Genomic DNA, 20,109 nt, shown 5'->3' on the forward strand with positions numbered 1-20,109 from the left:
TAACACCTCCTCCTAATTGCCCTTAGACACGACATCTCCACTGCCTCGAGCTGCCTCCTCACTGCAGCATTTACAACCCATGCTTTACACCCATATAAGGAGTGTTGGTACCACTATACTCTCATACAGTACAGCCTCAGGTAACGATGCCATTGGATAGCGATAAAATCGGATGTCGATGCGTCTTTGCGTAAAAATATTGGCTCAGCCAATGATGAAAAACTCAGTTGGGGACATTCGTCCCAAACGCGTCTGCATGGCCTGGGCCGCCCACGGTTGCCCGGCCACTATGTACAGCCAGTGTGCTATTGTTTACAAGCCAGGGCGGACGGTTCTATGCATACATGTGATACATTTTGTATTATTCCATTGTAGTGCTTGTAACTGCTAAATAAGCCACCATGGGCCCAAAGAAAGCTTCTAGTGCCAACCCTGTGGTATTATTATTATTATTATTATAATCAAAAAGAAGCGCTAAGCCACAAGGGCTATACAGCGCTGCAACCCTGTGGTAAAAAGGGTGAGAAATACTATTGAATTGAAGAAAGAGATAATCACAAAGTATGAAAGTGGAGTGCGTGCCTCCGAGCTGGCTCAGCTGCATAACAAACCCCAATCAACCATCGCTACTATCTTGGCCAACAGAAAGGCAATCAAGGATGCTGTTGTTGTGAAAGGTGCAAGTATGCTTACAAAACAAAGATAGCAGATACTCAAAGATGTGGAGAGACTGTTAATGGATCAACGACAAACAATTATCAGATGATAGTGTTTCACAGTCAATCATATGTGAAAAGGCAAGGCAGTTGCATGTGTATCTCATTATGAAAATGCCTGGAACTAGTGCTGATGTTAGTGAATTTAAGACCAGCAAAGGTTGGTTTGAGAGATTTAAGAATCATAGCAGCATACACAGTGTGATAAGGCATGGTGAGGCTGCCAGTTCTGACCAAAAAGTGGCTGAAAAACATGTGCAGGACTTTAAGGGGTACATAGAGGCTGAAAAATTAAAACCCCAACAAGCATTCAATTGTGATGAAACAGGCCTGTTTTGGAAGAAAATGCCAAACAGGACCTACATTACTCAGGAGGGAAAGGCACTCCCAGGACACAAGCCTATGAAAGACAGGCTAACTCTCATGTTTTGTAGTAATGCTAGTGGGGATTGCAAAGTGAAGCCTTACTGGTGTATCACTCTGAAACTCCCAGAGTGTTAAAGAAAAACAGTGTCGTCAAGGCTAATGTGTGTGATGTGGTAGGCAAACAGTAAGGCATGGGTCACTAGGGACATTTTCCATGATTGGTTCTATCATGTGTTTGGCCCCACTGTGAAAAAATACCTCCTGGAAAATAAATTGGACCTCAAGTGCCTCCTGGTATTAGACATCTTGCTCATCCTCCAGACATGCAAGAGTGAATTGTGGAGGAGTTGAATTTCATCAAAGTGAAATTTTTGCCCCACCACTCCTCTCCTCCAGCCCATGGACCAGCAGGTCATTTCAAATTTCAAAAAACTGTACACCAAAGCAGTGTTTTAGAAGTGCTTTGAAGTGACCTCAGACACTGAATTGACCCTAAGAGAGTTTTGGAAAGATCACTTCAGTATCCTCAGTTGCATAAGCCTTATAAGTAAGGCTTGGGAGGGAGTGACTTGCAGGACTTTGAACTCTGCTTGGAGGAAATTGTGGCTGGATGTGTACAAGAGAGGGATTTTGAAGGGTTTGGGGCTAACCCTGAGGAACCTATACCAGTTGTGGAATCTATTCTGTCACTGGGGAAATCCATGGGGTTGGAGGTTAGTGACGAGGATGTGGAAGAGTTGGAGGACGACGACAAAGAGCTAACCACTGATGAGCTGCAAGAACATCTGCAACAGGAAGAGATCACAACTGAAAAAATTGCTTCAGAGGAGGGGATAGAGAGTTGGAGGAAGCTGCCTTCTTCAATGATTAAGGACATTTGTACAATGTGGACAAAGGTGCAAGCCTTTATGGATGAACATCACCCTGACACAGCTGTTGCAAGCCATGCTGGTGACTTTTACAATGACAATGTTGTGTCCCATTTTAAGGAAATCTTAAAGAAACGCCAGAAACAGCTCTATGGACAGATTTTTATCGCGACAGAGGTCCAGTGACTGTCAAGTTGTTCCCAGTGGCATTAAAAACAAAGAAGGGAAGTAACCCCAGAAAAGGACTTGGTACCTAAAGTCCTTATGGAAGGGGATTCCCCTTCCAAACAATAATAGGACACCTCCATCATCTCCCATCTCATCACTCATCAATAAATTTTCAATAAAGGTAAGTTTCATTTATTCTTCATGTATTTATTCTTCATGTATTTATTCTTCATGTCATTGGTTTCTGTGTAGGAAAATGTATATTTCATGTGAAAAAAAAATTTAATACTCTTGGGTATCCGGAACAGATTAATTGGATTTCCATTACAGTATTTCTTATGGGGAAAATTAATTCAGCTAACGATAAAATCAGTTAAGGACAAGCTCTCTGGAATGGATTAAAATCGTTACCCAAGGGTCCACTGTACACATTCCCTTCTTTGCCTCCATGGATAATGTTATTTGTCTCCACAGATGCCTCAATGCACCACTCACCTTTTTTCCTTCATCAATTCTATGGTTTACCTCATCCTTCATAAACCCATCTGCTGACAAGTCAACTCTCAAATATCTGAAAACATTCACTTCTTCCATACTCCCTCTCCAATGTGATATGCAATTTTTGCTTCTTTTTCTCTTTAGTAGACTATATGGGAAAAGGGGTTACTAGCCCATTGCTCCCTGCATTTTACTTGACTTTTACAACACACATGACTTACGGAGGAAAGATTCTTAATCCACTTCTCCATGGATTTGAAAGGAAAACTAATAAGAACAAGAACTATTAAGTTAAAATCAAAGAAAACTCAGAGGAGTGTGTATATATAATCATGTACATGCATGTGTAGTGTGACCTAAGTGTAAGTAGAAGTAGCAAGATGTCCTGAAATCTTGCATGTTTATGAGACAGAAGAAAGACACCAACAATCCTACCATCATGTAAAACAAATGCAGGCTTCCATTTTACACTCACTTGGCAGTACGGTAGTACCTCCCTGCACAGTTGCTGTGTTCCAACCTACTAATTTAGCCTAATCCAACAATATATTTTAGACAAGTTTACAATAATTTAATAAACACAATAAAATGTATTTTTTCTTCTTAGGTTCAAAATGATTTTTGTGAAATTATTGCATACACAGATTTTTGCCTGCCTTATTTGCCAAGAAGAGCGCTGCTAATTTAAGCCAAGATCGCAAGTTTTACCCATTTGGCATGACATACGTATATGTATACAGGTCTCCCTCAACATTCGCGAGGGTTAGGGGATCAAGGGCCTCGCGAATGTTGAAAAACCGTGAATGTTTGGTGCCCCAATATATTGTAGGGAAATATAATACAATACTGCTTCCTTAACTTGTTGAACCATGAACAATCATAAAATACATGAAAACGTCGTAAATTGTACTAAATACGTATATACATGTTATGTTTTACTAACATGTATGTTATTAAATACCACAGACTCCTCCACTGCCTCCATCAATGCCTCCACCACTTCCTCAACCACTGCGAGTCCCTACTACCCTCCCTCCGAGCCCCGCAACTGGCAGCCAGCCCTCCCACCACTCGGTGTGGTGAGTGTTTTGTTTGTTCATTATTTGCTATTAAACTACAGTATAAATAATGTAAACCCATTCATGACTGCATATTGGAATGGCTATTCAGAAAGGTATTGGACGGTGACATCGTGTGTTTAATCTTGAACACAGCAAAGAATCAAACATTTCTGCTTCTGCTAATAATAACAATAGTAGTAGTAATAATAATAATAATAATACGATATAATTGAAGAAGGAAATTGTACAAAAATACGAGGGAGTGGTTGACACATCGTCAGTGTGGCTTTGTTTGTGCTGGAGTGAACATTAGTCTCCCTGCTCTTCCAAACATTTCACAATAATTCAGCAGTTGAGGCAGTGGTATTTAATAACATATATGTTATAAATAATAATAGTACATATTAATAACATGTATGTTATTAAATACCACTGCCTCAACAGCTGCCTCAACCACTGCCTCAATCGCTGCCTCAACAGCTGCCTCACCCACTGCCTCAATCACTGCCTCAATCGCTGCCTCACCCACTGCCTTAATCGCTGCCTTAACAGCTGCCTCAACCACTGCCTCAATCGCTGCCTCAACAGCTGCCTCAACCACTGCCTCAATCGCTGCCTCAACAGCTGCCTCAATCGCTGCCTCAATCGCTGCCTCAACAGCTGCTTCACCCACTGCCTCAATCGCTGCCTCAACAGCTGCCTCACCCACTGCCTCAATCGCTGCCTCAACCGCTGCCTCAACCACTGCCTCAATCGCTGTCTCAACAGCTGCCTCACCCACTGCCTCAATCGCTGTCTCAACAGCTGCCTCACCCACTGCCTCAATCGCTGCCTCAATCGCTGCCTCAACAGCTGCTTCACCCACTGCCTCAATCGCTGCCTCAACAACTGCCTCAACCACTGCCTCAATCGCTGCCTCAACAGCTGCCTCGCCCACTGCCTCAATCGCTGCCTCAACAGCTGCCTCAACCACTGCCTCAATCGCTGCCTCAACAGCTGCCTCAACCGCTGCCTCAATCGCTGCCTCAATTGCTGCCTCAATCGCTGCCTCAATCGCTGCCTCAACAGCTGCCTCAACAGCTGCCTCAACCACTGCCTCAATCGCTGCCTCAACAGTAGCCTCATCCACTGCCTCAATCGCTGCCTCAACCACTGCCTCTACCACTCCAGTCACACTCAATCTACAAGCACCAAACACAATGAATTATTGTGAAATGTTTGGAAGAGCACGGAGACTAATGTTCACTCCAGCATAAACAAAGTCACACTGACGATGTGTCAACCACTCCCTCATATTTTTGTACAACTTCCTTCTTCAATTATATCGTATTTATTATTATTATTATTATTATTATTATTTTTATTATTATTATTATTATTACTATTGTTGTTATTAGCAGTAGCAGAAATGTTTGATTCTTTGCTGTGTTCAAGAGTAAACACATGATGTCACCGTCTAATACCTGTCCGAATAGCCATTCCAATATGCAGTCAAGAATGGGTTTACATTATTTATACTGTAGTTTAATAGCAAATAATGAACAAACAAAACAATCACCACACTGAGTGGTGGGAGGGCTGGCTGCCAGTTGCGGGGGTCGGTGGGAGGGTAGTAGGGACTCGCAGGTGGCGGGAAACTTGAATATGATTTGGCGGCTGGGAATTTGGTGGCTGGGAATTTGGCGGTTGGGAATTCGCGAATGTGTGAAGCCCGCGAAAGCTGAAAACGTGAATGTTGAGGGGGACCTGTATACAGCCTCTCCTCACTTAGCGACGTACTCATATACCAATGACTCAGACTCAAGACAGGTTCTCTGACCAGTATGCATGCTGAAATAATGTGTATTAGAGCTGATTTCCTCTATTCTGTATATTACAATATACAGTACACTACTGTATAAACATTTAAAAATACCAGAAATGTTATAAATGGTGCAAAGGTGACGTTAAAACAATATCAAGGATGGTTGACACAAACCCACTGGCATTACAATATGCTCCTCACTTAGTGACGAATTCGTTTATTGACGTCTTAGGAACGGAACTCCATTGTTAAGTGAGGAAAGGCTGTATGTGTGTGTTGTATATGTGTGTGTGTATATATATATATATAATATATATATATATATATATATATAATATTATTATTTTATTTTTTATTATCACACTGGCCGATTCCCACCAAGGCAGGGTGGCCCGAAAAAGAAAAACTTTCACCATCATTCACTCCATCACTGTCTTGCCAGAAGGGTGCTTTACACTACAGTTTTTAAACTGCAACATTAACACCCCTCCTTCAGAGTGCAGGCACTGTACTTCCCATCTCCAGGACTCAAGTCCGGCCTGCCGGTTTCCCTGAATCCCTTCATAAATGTTACTTTGCTCACACTCCAACAGCACGTCAAGTATTAAAAACCATTTGTCTCCATTCACTCCTATCAAACACGCTCACGCATGCCTGCTGGAAGTCCAAGCCCCTCGCACACAAAACCTCCTTTACCCCCTCCCTCCAACCCTTCCTAGGCCGACCCCTACCCCGCCTTCCTTCCACTACAGACTGTATGTATGTATATTATATATATATATATATATATATATATATATATATATATATATATATATATATATATATATATATATATATATATATGTTGTGTATCTTTATATGTGTATGCTTCTAGACTGTTGTATTCTGAGCACCTCTGCAAAAACAGTGATAATGTGCGAGTGTGGTGAAAGTGTTGAATGATGAAAGTATTTTCTTTTTGGGGATTTTCTTTCTTTTTTTTTGGGTCACCCTGCCTCGGTGGGAGACGACCGACTTGTTGAAAAAAAAAAAAAATATATATTATATATATATATATATATATATATATATATATATATATATATATATATATATATATATATATATATATATATATATATATATATATATTTCTTTTTAACAAGTCGGCCGTCTCCCACCGAGGCAGGGCGACTCAAAAAGAAAGAAAATCCCCAAAAAGAAAATACTTTCATCATTCAACACTTTCACCTCACTCACACATAATCACTGTTTTTGCAGAGGTGCTCAGAATACAACAGTGTAGAAGCATGTACGTATAAAGATACACAACATATCCCTCCAAACTGCCAATATCCCAAACCCCTTCTTTAAAGTGCAGGCATTGTACTTCCCATTTCTAGGACACAAGTCTAGCTATATAAAAACCAGTTTCCCTGAATCCCATCACTAAATATTACCCTGCTTACACTCCAACAGCTCGTCAGGTCCCAAATACCATTCGTCTCCACTCTTATCTGACATGCTCACGCGCGCTTGCTGGAAGTACAAGCCCCTCGCCCACAAAACCTCCTTTACCCCCTCCCTCCAATCTTTTCGAGGATGACCCCTACCCCACCTTCTTTCCCCTACAAATTTATATGCTCTCCATGTCATTCTACTTTGATCCATTCTCTCTAAATGACCAAACCACCTCAACAACCCCTCTTCAGCCCTCTGACTAATACTTTTATTAACTCCACACCTTCTCCTAATTTCTACACTCCGAATTTTCTGCATAATATTTACACCACACATTGCCCTCAGACAGGACATCTCCACTGCCTCCAACCATCTCCTCACTGCAGCATTTACAACCCAAGCTTCACACCCATATAAGAGTGTTGGTACCACTATACTTTCATATATGTATTCCCTTCCTTGCCTCCATAGATGTTTTTTTGTCTCCATATATACCTCAATGCACCACTCACCTTTTTTCCTTCATCAATTCTATGATTAACCTCATCCTTCATAAATTCATCCACTGACACATCAACTCCCAAATATCTGAAAACATTCACTTCTTCCATACTCCTCCTCCAATTTGATATCCAATTTTTCTTTATCTAAATCATCTGATACCCTCATCACCTTAACTCTTTTCTATGTTCACTTTCAACTTTCTACCTTTACACACACTCCCACACTCGTCCACCAACCTTTGCAGTTTCTCTCTAGAATCTCCCATAAGCACAGTATCATCAGCAAAAAGTGTCAATTCCCATTTTGTATTTGATTCCCCATAATTTAATCCCACCCCTCTCCTGAACACCCTAGCATTTACTTTTACAACCCCATCTATAAATATATGTATTAAACAACCATAGTGACATTACACATCCCTGTCGAAGACCTACTTTTACCGGGAAGTAGTCTCCCTCTCTTCTACACACCCTAACCAGAGCCTCACTATCCTCATAAAAGCTCTTTACAGCAGTTAGTAACTTACCACCTATTCCATATACTTGCAGCATCTGCCACATTGCTCCCCTATCCACTCTATCATAAGCCTTTTCTAAATCTATAAATGCAATAAAAACTTCCCTACCTTTATCTAAATACGGTTTACATATATGCTTCAATTTAAAACTTGATCTACACATCCTCTACCCACTCTAAAACCTCCTTGCTCATCCGCAATCGTATATTCTGTCTTACCTTTAATTCTTTCAATAATAACCCTACCATACACTTTTCCCGGTATACTCAGTAAACTAATTCCTCTATAATTTTTACAATCACTTTTGTCCAACTTCCCTTTATATAAAGGGATTATACATGCTCTCTGCCAATCCCTAGTTACCTTCCCCTCTTTCATACATTTTTAAACAAAAATACCAACCACTCCAACACTATATCCCCTTCCCCCCCTGCTTTTAACATTTCTGTCATGATCCTGTCAGTTCCAGCTGCTTTACCCCCTTTCACTCTACGTAATGCCTCACGCACCTCCCCCACACTCGCATCCTTTTCTTCTTCACTCCTAAAAGATGGTATACCTCCCTGGCCAGTGCATGAAATTACTGCCTCCCTTTCTTTGTCAACATTTTAAAGTTCCTCAAAATATTCCCGCCATCTATCCAATACCTCCATCTCCCTATCTACTAATTCCCCTACTCTATTTTTAACTGACAAATCCATTTGTTCTCTAGGCTTTCTTAACTTGTTTAACTCCAAAAATTTTTCTTATTTTCATTAAAATTTCTTGACAGTGCCTCTCCCACTCTATCATCTGCTCTCATTTTGCACTCTTTCACCACTCTCTTCACCTTTCTTTTACTCGCCATATACTCTGCTCTTCTTATAATACTTCTGCTTTGTAAAAACCTCTCATAAGCTACCTTTTCCTCTTTTATCACACCCTTTACTTCGTCATTCCACCATTCACTTCTCTTTCCTCCTGCACCCACCCTCCTATAACCACAAATGTCTGTCCCACATTCTAATAATGCATTTTTAAAACTATTCCAACCCTCTTCAACACCCCCACTACTCATACTTGCACTAGCCCACCTTTCTGCCAATAGTTGCTTATATCTCACACGAACTTCCTCCTTCCTTAGTTTATACACTTTCACCTCTCTTATTTGTTATTGCCATTTTCCTCTTGTCCTATCTACCTCTTATTCTAACTGTAGCTACAACTAAATAATGATCCAATATATCAGTTGTCCCTCTATAAACATGTACATCCTGGAACCTACCCTTCAGTCTTTTATCCACCAATACATAATCTAACAAACTACTTTCATTACGTGCTATATCATACCTTGTATGTTTATTTATCCTCTTTTTCATAAAATATGTATTACTTATTACCAAACCTTTTTCTACACATAGCTCAATTAAAAGCTCCCCATTTTCATTTACCCCTGGCACCCCAGATTTACCTACTACTCTCTCCACAACATTTTTACCCACTTTAGCATTGAAATCACCAACCACAAGTACTCTCTCACTTGGTTCAAAACTCCCCATGCATTCACTCAACAGTTCCCAAAATCTCTCTCTCTCTCCTCCAGGTGCATATACGCTTACTATAACCCACTTTTCACATCCAACCTTTATTTTACTCCACATAATCCTTGAATTAATACATTTATACTCCCTCTACGCTGTATATCCCTTGTGGCTTAGCGCTTATTTTTTATTATAATATACTCCCTCTTTTCCTGTTATAGCTTATCCTTCAACATTATTGCTAATCCTTCTTTAGCTCTAACTATTTGAAACCCCTGACCTAATCCCATTTATTTCTCTCCACTGAAACTCTCTCACCCCCTTCAACTTTGTTTCACTTAATGACCGAGTTCTGTTCCTAAGAGTAGGTCGTTAAGCAAACTGGTCGTTAACCCTTTCACTGTCTGTCCCTTAATATTACAGCTTTCAGGTCAGTGTCGGTCCTGTAATACTATGCCAAAATTCTAGTGGCTTCCAATCTTGTGGAAGAAAGCTGGTAGGTCTACATAAGAGAGAATGGGTCTGAGTGGTCAGTGTGCACACCGTGCATGAAAAAAAAATTGTGTCTGTGTTTTTGGTTTAAAACAGTGACTTATATTATTTATCCATGTTTACAGTAATGTAGTAGTCTGCATAACAGTAAATCTTCTATTTTTTTGTGTGAATAAAAATTCAAAATGGAAAGCAAGCGTAATATAAGAGGAATCTGGAAATGTGACTAATGAACAGATAAAATGTTATTTTAGTACTAGGAATGTTTGCAATGTTTATTCTGGACTATTGATATTGGCCTTGAATTTTGTATGAAATTGGCCAAATTACTAATTTCTGATCCCTTTATTGGGTGGTTGAAATAAGTAAATGGGCAGTGTCTTGTACTGAGGTGATATAACAAAAGGAGTAGTAGAGAAATAGCTATGACTATAGTTGACTGTTACAAGTGGAATTGGCCCAAAATGCGGCTCAAAGTGGGCGAAATTGCCAATGCATAAATTTACCCGAGACCGCTAACTTCACAAGAGCATAATTCCATAAGGTTTCCATCAAGTTTCGTACTTTTGGTTTCATTACCATCGGGAAAAAATTCTCTATCATAAAAAATATTTTTTTTAATTCTTCGACACAGAGCAAGTTTGCAAGCAGGGGTTGCAACAGTGAAAGCTGTAAGTGAGGAGCATACTGTACTGGTAGTGGATGTGTGTCTACCATCTTTAAAAAATATCTAATTTCACTTTTGTGCCATTTATGACATTTTTAGTATATTTTTATATGTATATACTGTAATGTACAATGTAATAAACAGAATAGAGGAAATAAGCTCTAATATAGATTACTTAGGTTTGAATGTTGGACAGAGAGCTGGTCACAAGTCTGAGCAAGTGAGGAGAGGCTGTATTAAATCATATTTTACAATTAAAAAGTTCAAAAATGTCTAATCAAAAAACAGATATTTCAATCTTTTATGAGAAATCGGAAAGCAATATGAATATGGAACTAAAATATTTCAGGAAAATTTGTTGGTGATGCAGGTCCAGCACTAGAGGTTTGTCCAGAGGCTGAGGAAGCATCTTGAGGGTTAAAGGAGCCATATTGTCCAGTGTGCACTGCCTCGGTTTTTCTTGAGTAACCTGTTAAATATTAGTTTATATGAATTACCAATGGAAAATACTACTGATATATATTATCTCTTAAAAATCAACATTGCATTTTATGAAGCCAGAACATTTCAAAAACTTAAACTGTAATTGTCATTTGTGGTCACTGATTACTTTCACAACTAAAAGTGTTGACTGCTTGGCATGGTATGTGAGGTCTCGTGTTGCAACTGTCAATAGAGACCTGCACAACACCTAGGAACCTCCCCAGAGCTGACTGGAATTTTTCATTTGTGGCATGTCAGTGCTTGGAAAAAGTTTTAGATTTTGAAGCTTTCAGAATCTCGGAAACGAAATACGTGTATTCAACTAGTATACCAAATAATTTCTCACTGCCATGGAGGGAAGGAAGACATCACCTACACCGTGGATGGGGTGAAAGTGCAAAAGCTGCAAACAAGGAAACAACTCTCTGTGGGTGGGTGCCGTAGAGCTATGGCTCTGAAGTGCAGGTCTTTGTTGTAGTTCTAAGTGATTAGCTGGCTTAGCACTTCTTTTTGATTATAATAATATCTAAGTGATTAGCTCATCTCACTCAGATAAGCTGCGAGCAGTGGCAGCTTGTGTATAGGCACTGCGAAACTGCAGCACCCCGTATTTTCACTCTATATTATCAAAAATTCAATACAGGTCCACATCCTTTATCCGAAATTCGAAAAGTTCTGAAAACCGAAGTTTTTTTGTGGAGTGTGGAGCATCAGTCATCTCTACATAACTCCAACGCCGCCACTTGTCTCAGTGCTTGTAGCATTCACACGTGTGTCTGCTGTTTGCTGATATTTTGTTTTTGCTTTTTATTTTGTGACTAATTTCACTGTGAAAATGTCAAAAAGAGCTGCAGATACCCCTATGGGTAACAAAAAAAAAAGGAAGCATTTAATAATAATATCTTTATTTACTACAAGTACATGTACATGGTATACAGGCCTAGCTGACATCGATGACATACAGTGGTCCCTCGTTTTTTGTAATTAATCCGTTCCTGGAGCCGTTACTATAAACGAAATTTACGATTTGCGAATCAATTTTCCCCATAAGAAATAATGTAAATACAATTAATCCGTTCCTGACACCCAGAAGTATTAAAACGAAAATTTTTTTTTACATGAAATATACATATACATATTTTAAGAAAAAGAGGATAAATAAGTATACACGATATGATGTAGGGCGAAATGACAGTAGTTTGTTGGATTATGTATTGGTAGATAAAAGACTGTTGAGTAGACTTCAGGATGTACATGTTTATCGAGGGGCCACAGATATATCAGATCACTTTCTAGTTGTAGCTACACTGAGAGTAAAAGGTAGATGGGATACAAGGAGAATAGAAGCATCAGGGAAGAGAGAGGTGAAGGTTTATAAACTAAAAGAGGAGGCAGTTAGGGTAAGATATAAACAGCTATTGGAGGATAGATGGGCTAATGAGAGCATAGGCAATGGGGTCGAAGAGGAATGGGGTAGGTTTAAAAATGTAGTGTTAGAGTGTTCAGCAGAAGTTTGTGGTTACAGGAAAGTGGGTGCAGGAGGGAAGAGGAGCGATTGGTGGAATGATGATGTAAAGAGAGTAGTAAGGGAGAAAAAGTTAGCATATGAGAAGTTTTTACAAAGTAGAAGTGATGCAAGGAGGGAAGAGTATATGGAGAAAAAGAGAGAGGTTAAGAGAGTGGTGAAGCAATGTAAAAAGAGAGCAAATGAGAGAGTGGGTGAGCTGTTATCAACAAATTTTGTTGAAAATAAGAAAAAGTTTTGGAGTGAGATTAACAAGTTAAGGAAGCCTAGAGAACAAATGGATTTGTCAGTTAAAAATAGGAGAGGAGAGTTATTAAATGGAGAGTTAGAGGTATTGGGAAGATGGAGGGAATATTTTGAGGAATTGTTAAATGTTGATGAAGATAGGGAAGCTGTGATTTCGTGTATAGGGCAAGGAGGAATAACATCTTGTAGGAGTGAGGAAGAGCCAGTTGTGAGTGTGGGGGAAGTTCGTGAGGCTGTAGGTAAAATGAAAGGGGGTAAGGCAGCCGGGATTGATGGGATAAAGATAGAAATGTTAAAAGCAGGTGGGGATATAGTTTTGGAGTGGTTGGTGCAATTATTTAATAAATGTATGGAAGAGGGTAAGGTACCTAGGGATTGGCAGAGAGCATGCATAGTTCCTTTGTATAAAGGCAAAGGGGATAAAAGAGAGTGCAAAAATTATAGGGGGATAAGTCTGTTGAGTGTACCTGGTAAAGTGTATGGTAGAGTTATAATTGAAAGAATTAAGAGTAAGACGGAGAATAGGATAGCAGATGAACAAGGAGGCTTTAGGAAAGGTAGGGGGTGTGTGGACCAGGTGTTTACAGTGAAACATATAAGTGAACAGTATTTAGATAAGGCTAAAGAGGTCTTTGTGGCATTTATGGATTTGGAAAAGGCGTATGACAGGGTGGATAGGGGGGCAATGTGGCAGATGTTGCAAGTGTATGGTGTAGGAGGTAGGTTACTGAAAGCAGTGAAGAGTTTTTACGAGGATAGTGAGGCTCAAGTTAGAGTATGTAGAAAAGAGGGAAATTTTTTCCCAGTAAAAGTAGGCCTTAGACAAGGATGTGTGATGTCACCGTGGTTGTTTAATATATTTATAGATGGGGTTGTAAGAGAAGTAAATGCGAGGGTCTTGGCAAGAGGCGTGGAGTTAAAAGATAAAGAATCACACACAGGGTGGGAGTTGTCACAGCTGCTCTTTGCTGATGACACTGTGCTCTTGGGAGATTCTGAAGAGAAGCTGCAGAGATTGGTGGATGAATTTGGTAGGGTGTGCAAAAGAAGAAAATTAAAGGTGAATACAGGAAAGAGTAAGGTTATGAGGATAACAAAAAGATTAGGTGATGAAAGATTGAATATCAGATTGGAGGGAGAGAGTATGGAGGAGGTGAACGTATTCAGATATTTGGGAGTGGACGTGTCAGCGGATGGGTCTATGAAAGATGAGGTGAATCATAGAATTGATGAGGGAAAAAGAGTGAGTGGTGCACTTAGGAGTCTGTGGAGACAGAGAACTTTGTCCTTGGAGGCAAAGAGGGGAATGTATGAGAGTATAGTTTTACCAACGCTCTTATATGGGTGTGAAGCATGGGTGATGAATGTTGCAGCGAGGAGAAGGCTGGAGGCAGTGGAGATGTCATGTCTGAGGGCAATGTGTGGTGTGAATATAATGCAGAGAATTCGTAGTTTGGAAGTTAGGAGGAGGTGCGGGATTACCAAAACTGTTGTCCAGAGGGCTGAGGAAGGGTTGTTGAGGTGGTTCGGACATGTAGAGAGAATGGAGCGAAACAGAATAACTTCTAGAGTGTATCAGTCTGTAGTGGAAGGAAGGCGGGGTAGGGGTCGGCCTAGGAAGGGTTGGAGGGAGGGGGTAAAGGAGGTTTTGTGTGCGAGGGGCTTGGACTTCCAGCAGGCATGCGTGAGCGTGTTTGATAGGAGTGAATGGAGACAAATGGTTTTTAATACTTGACGTGCTGTTGGAGTGTGAGCAAAGTAACATTTATGAAGGGATTCAGGAAAACCGGCAGGCCGGACTTGAGTCCTGGAGATGGGAAGTACAGTGCCTGCACTCTGAAGGAGGGGTGTTAATGTTGCAGTTTAAAAACTGTAGTGTAAAGCACCCTTCTGGCAAGACAGTGATGGAGTGAATGATGGTGAAAGTTTTTCTTTTTCGGGCCACCCTGCCTTGGTGGGAATCGGCCAGTGTGATAATAAATAAATAATACATATACATGTAGTACATAAACAATACACTGGGAAATGATGAATGAAACATTAACAGCATAACACTTACCTTTATTGGAGATTCTTCTTAGTGTATGGGAGACTGGAGGAGAGAGATTGGATTGTTTACAGTTTGGAAGGGGAATCCCCTTCCAGCAACACTTCAGGTACCAATTGCTTCTCTGGGGTTGCTTCTTAATGCCACTAGGACCACCTTGAGAGTCGCTCTAGTCCTGTCTCGCAAAGTAACTGTGGAGAGAACTCTGTTTCTGGCATCTCTTTAACACTTCCTGAAAATGGCCCAAGACTTTGTCACTGTACATATTTCTCACCTTCTTTACCACAGGCTTGGCACTAGGAGCTTTCTTTGGAGCCATGGTAGCTTATTTAGTACTTGCAAGCACTAAAATGAGTGGAATATTATGAAATATTTCATAGGAGCACTTGAGGGGACCTTCACTCACTGGTAAATAATGCCAGACTGGCTGGGTAGGGAGGCCGCCCCGGCTCACACCGTGCATACGCGTCCCGGACGAACTACTATTCGCGAGTCAACCTATGAAAAGCGAGTCCATGTCTATACGAAAATACCCCTATGATTGGTGAAATTTACGATTGCCTAGAACTACGAAAAGCGAGGGACCACTGTACTACTATATAGAAAGACACGTGTTATGCTGAGCACTTCGGGAAAATTAGGTCAGTGTCCCAGGATGTGACCCACACCAGTTGACTAACATCCAAGTACCCATTTTACTGATGGGTGAACATAGACAACGGGTGTAAAGAAACATGCCCACAGTTTCTATCCCGGCTGGGAATCGAACCCAGACTCTCGCCATGTGAAGCAAGAGCTTTAGCCACCAGAGCCTGATATTATCAATAATGCAGAAAGTAGAGTTACTGCAGAAGCTTGATCATGGTGTCCCCTCAAGGAAGGTTCCTTGATGTTGGTGAGGGGCTCTTGATTTAGCGAATTGGATCTGTGCTCCAGTTCCCCGAATTAAACCTGAATGCCTTCCACATCCCCCCCCCCAGGTGCTGTATAATCTTCCGGGTTTAGCACTTCCCCCTTGATTATAATAAATAATTGATCATGGTGTCAGTGCAGTGTCTTATTGAAGAATATGGTGTTGGAACTACCACTGTTTATGATTTAAAGAAACAAAGAAGTTACTGAAGTAATATAATGACAGTAATCGCTGTATAGTCCTTGTGGCTTAGCGCTTCTTTTTGATTATAATAATAATAATGACAGTAATGAAAAATAGGCCTCTTCAAGGGGGGCTCCTTGGCGTGGTGAAGAGGCTCTTGGTCTGAGGAATTAGACCTATCGGTCTTCTTCCTCAGACCGAACCTAATTACCCCCCAATCTCCCCTCCCCTATCCCATCCTCCCCATCCTCCCCTTTTTCCTTTCCTCCTCCTCCTCCCCACTCCTCCCTTTTGCCCTTCCTCTTTTTGTCCTTTGGGATTTCTCCCACAGGCGCGCTAGTTCCTAGGTAGGAGAAAGGACACCGGGGTCCATCCCATTCCGTTGAGGTTTCTTGGCGGTGGCGTAGTTTGCCGTGGAATCTGGATTGCCTAGGGATGTCCCGATCCCTCTCCGGTATCCCGGAGTAGCTTTGGGTGTCTTTTGGGCGACGGGTGTAGCTCTGGAAGCCACCTTTCGGATTCCGGGGGTGGTGGCTGAAGGAGGTATGCTTTGTGGCGGATATCCGGCCGCCCTCTCTTTTGTCCACCGAGGTAGCTCGGCAGATGTGAGGTTGCTATCCCAGATTGCTGGTTTACTGGCATGAAGGGTAGGGTATGGCACGGGTTCCATGCTGCATCTGCGCTACTAGCGGTGTCGAGTCCTCTTGGGCGCGGAGGGAGATTTCTGGCCCTTTCATCCCTCCTAGGAACTATCCCTCCCCGGTCCCCCCTTTTTTTTTCTTTTTTTTATTTTTATTTTCTTTTCTTCTTTCTTTTTTTTTCTTAAAAACAAAAAGAAAGAAGTAACCTAACCATGGCAGCCCTAGTCCATGAACCTGGTACCCCCGGGCCCCTTCTTGATACCGCACCCCGTTCTGACCCCGCCTCGTCTTTGGACCACTCTTCAGACATTCCTCATGCCTCTGTACCTATTGCCGGTGCTGTTTCCTCACCCGCTTCAGGTACTGAGGCCTCGACTGACTCCTTCGATTTATCAGACCTTCGCTCTCCTCTGACTATGCTTCCGGCCTCTCCCTCTACGGTGCGGCAATTTTCAAATCGCCGACCCGTTCCACGTCGGACCAACTCTGGTCCCACGCCTAAACGTCAACGACAATTACCTGCTGATGATACTTCTCCACCTTCACCTTCTCGTTCTTCTCAGAAACGATCGACACGTCCTTCACTACCTTTCCACGCTCAGTTTCAGACTGAACAGTGGACTAAATTCTTCACTTTACGACCAACTTCCTCTACTGCCTATCTTTCTGACCATAGTATTGGCAAGGCACTCCTACGCCATGTTGGTAAAGATATTTCTTTTCATGCTCTTAAGAGCGGTACGCGCATCATTACCGTACAGAATGCTACCCAGGCTCGTGAGCTCTCTCGTCTTACCCATATAGATACTGTTCCTGTCACCCTTGAAAAACATCATTCCCTCAATTCTTGTAGTGGTACCGTTATTCTGCCCCATACCATAGTTCAACAAAATTTCCAGACATGTGGCACCGACATTCTAGAACAGCTGGAACTCCAAGATCTCCCAATCCTCAAGGTAGACACTTACGTTCTTCCTGCCCGTGGGCGGAGACGATACCCTAGCAATGTGGCTCGTTTAACTTTTGACAGCCGAGAACTCCCATCCTCCGTTTATATAGCAGGACATCGGTTACAAGTTCGAAAGGTGATCCCTACACCACAACAGTGTAGAAATTGCTGGCGATTTGGCCATCCAGCGAAATATTGCAGATCTATCGCCGAATGCCCAGTCTGTGGTGCCGATGACCATTCTAATACGTCTTGCAATCGATCTCCCTCTTGCCTTAACTGTCATGAGGCTCACCCTTCGTACTCTCGCCGTTGTCAGGTCTATTTAAACGAGCGGGAAATCCGTTACCTCAAAGAGACAGAAGGTCTCCCTTATGCCATGGCAGTTTCTCATCTCCGCCTCCAAGGGAGACTCCCACGTGTTTCTTATTCCCGTGTTTCAAAACGTCCCCCCACTTCTGGTATCCCATCTTCTACACCCACCTCTGTGGTTACCTCTCCCATAATCACTCCTGTATCTAATCCTTTTGCTGTCCTCGGCTCAGACGTCCCTACTTCAACGCCTCAGTCTAATCTCGCTTCTTCGAGTTCTCTCTTACAAGCCTCAGTATCGACGAGACCTCGTACGACACCTCTTCCCAATCGTCCCTCTACTTCTCAAAAGTCAAAAAAAGGTCCGGTAACACCTCCTACCCATCTTCCACCTCCTCATTTTACCCTCCCTGTCTCTGTCCCTAGTTCTTCCCCTCTCACTGGCTCAGTTACAAGTGCAGAGGTTCACCCTCCTCCTCGTAATGTACCTTCCTCCCCTGTTCCCTCCCAAGTTTCTTCCTCTTCTGCCACCTCCCAGGTTCCTGTCTCTTCTGTCCCCTGCCACGCTTCTCCAGTTCCCTCCACCCTTTCGCCCCCCCCTACCTTGGTACAGTCCAATACAGTTCCAATCTTTACTCATCCTCCCCCTACCATTCCCAATATTGTCTCCCATACGACATCTCTGAATTCCGAAACACTTGAAGCAATCTCTGAATATATTGCAGAGACCAAACCATCAATGGACACTGATCCACCTTCCGCTCTTCCTCTCTCCTCTGCTCCATCTGCGCAACTCCTTTCTTCACAGCGCACCGTTCCTTCGCTGCTTGAACATTTTCCACTGCCTCCGCATGTGGACTTTTCTAACCCTTCTAGTCCGTAGGAACCCTTACCTGCGGATTTCAAGTATCTTTATCATTGCCAATCATGGCCTTTTTACAGTGGAATATACGCGGCCTCAGGGGTAATCGGGGTGAGCTTCAGATGTTACTCTCCCAGTTTGCCCCTGTTGGTGTTTGCTTACAGGAACCAAAATTACACTCTGCTGTTATTTCTCACATCTCAGGCTATAATTTATTGTATTCTTCAGATCCTTTTCCTGATGGGACCTTTAATGAAAGTGCCCTTCTTCTCCGCACTGATATTCCGTACCATCAGCTATTTGTTCATACTTCGCTGCATTACACAGCAGCCCGTATCCACTTACATAGGTGGTATACGCTCTGTTCTTTATATCTCTCTCCTTCTCGGGCATTATCTATTCCGGATTTTGCCTTCCTTGTTTCGTCATTACCGCCACCGATTCTGTTACTTGGTGATTTTAATGCCCACCATTTCCTCTGGGGAGGGTCTCACTGTGATTCCCGTGGAATTCAGTTAGAGGCTTTTCTTGCCACCCACCCCCTCCATGTTTTAAATACAGGTACTCACACCCATTTTGATCCTCGGACTCATACTCTCTCTTGCATCGATCTCTCAGTTTGCTCTTCCTCCGCCGCATTAGACTTTACTTGGTCTGTTCTCCCGGACTTACATGACAGTGATCATTTCCCAATCATTCTTACTTCCCCTTCATATTCGCCACCTCTTCGCACCCCACGCTGGCAATTTAATCGGGCAAATTGGAACCTTTACTCACACCTGACTGTTTTTAAAGAGGTTCCTTCTTCGTCCTCCATCGATGAGCTTTTACACCTCTTCTCGTCCTCCGTTTTCACCGCAGCTTCTCATTCTATACCCCAAACTTCGAGCAGGCATTCTCAGAAATGCGTGCCTTGGTGGTCTCCTGCTTGTGCTCGTGCAGTACGTTTGAAACGCGCTGCATGGGGCAGGTACCGGTACAATAGAACCACAGAGCGACTCCTTGATTTTAAACAGAAGCGTGCGATCGCTCGCCGTGTCATCCGTGACGCTAAACGCACTTGCTGGCGAGATTATGTCTCCACCATCACCTCTGCTTCCTCTATGAGTGCAGTCTGGAAAAAAGTACGAAAACTGAGTGGTAAATATTCTCCTGACCCGGCTCCTGTTCTGCGGGTTGCCGGTGTTGATATAGCAAACCCACTAGATGTTGCCAATGAAATTGGCAATCATCTGGTCCGTATTTCTCAGGGACTCCATCTATGCCCCTCATTTCTTTCCTCAAAGTCTGCCAGAGAGTTAGCACCCTTGGACTTTTCTTCTC

The 20,109-nt window shown here is 42.2% G+C and overlaps 1 protein-coding gene across 2 annotated transcripts in view; it reads right to left on the reverse strand.

The window, feature by feature from the left end:
- Positions 1-10,914: 10,914 nt before the first annotated feature.
- Positions 10,915-20,109, reverse strand: part of LOC128686339 (sialin) — a 188,333-nt gene continuing 179,138 nt past the window's right edge. For both annotated transcript variants that reach the window (XM_070085704.1, XM_070085700.1), the window contains one exon: positions 10,915-11,094. In XM_070085704.1, coding sequence (XP_069941805.1) covers positions 10,961-11,094 — 134 coding nt within the window. In that variant the 3' untranslated portion in view covers positions 10,915-10,960. The remainder of the gene's footprint in view (positions 11,095-20,109) is intronic.

Source organism: Cherax quadricarinatus, chromosome 17 (genome assembly GCF_038502225.1).
Source record: "Cherax quadricarinatus isolate ZL_2023a chromosome 17, ASM3850222v1, whole genome shotgun sequence".
Lineage (NCBI taxonomy): Eukaryota > Metazoa > Arthropoda > Malacostraca > Decapoda > Parastacidae > Cherax > Cherax quadricarinatus.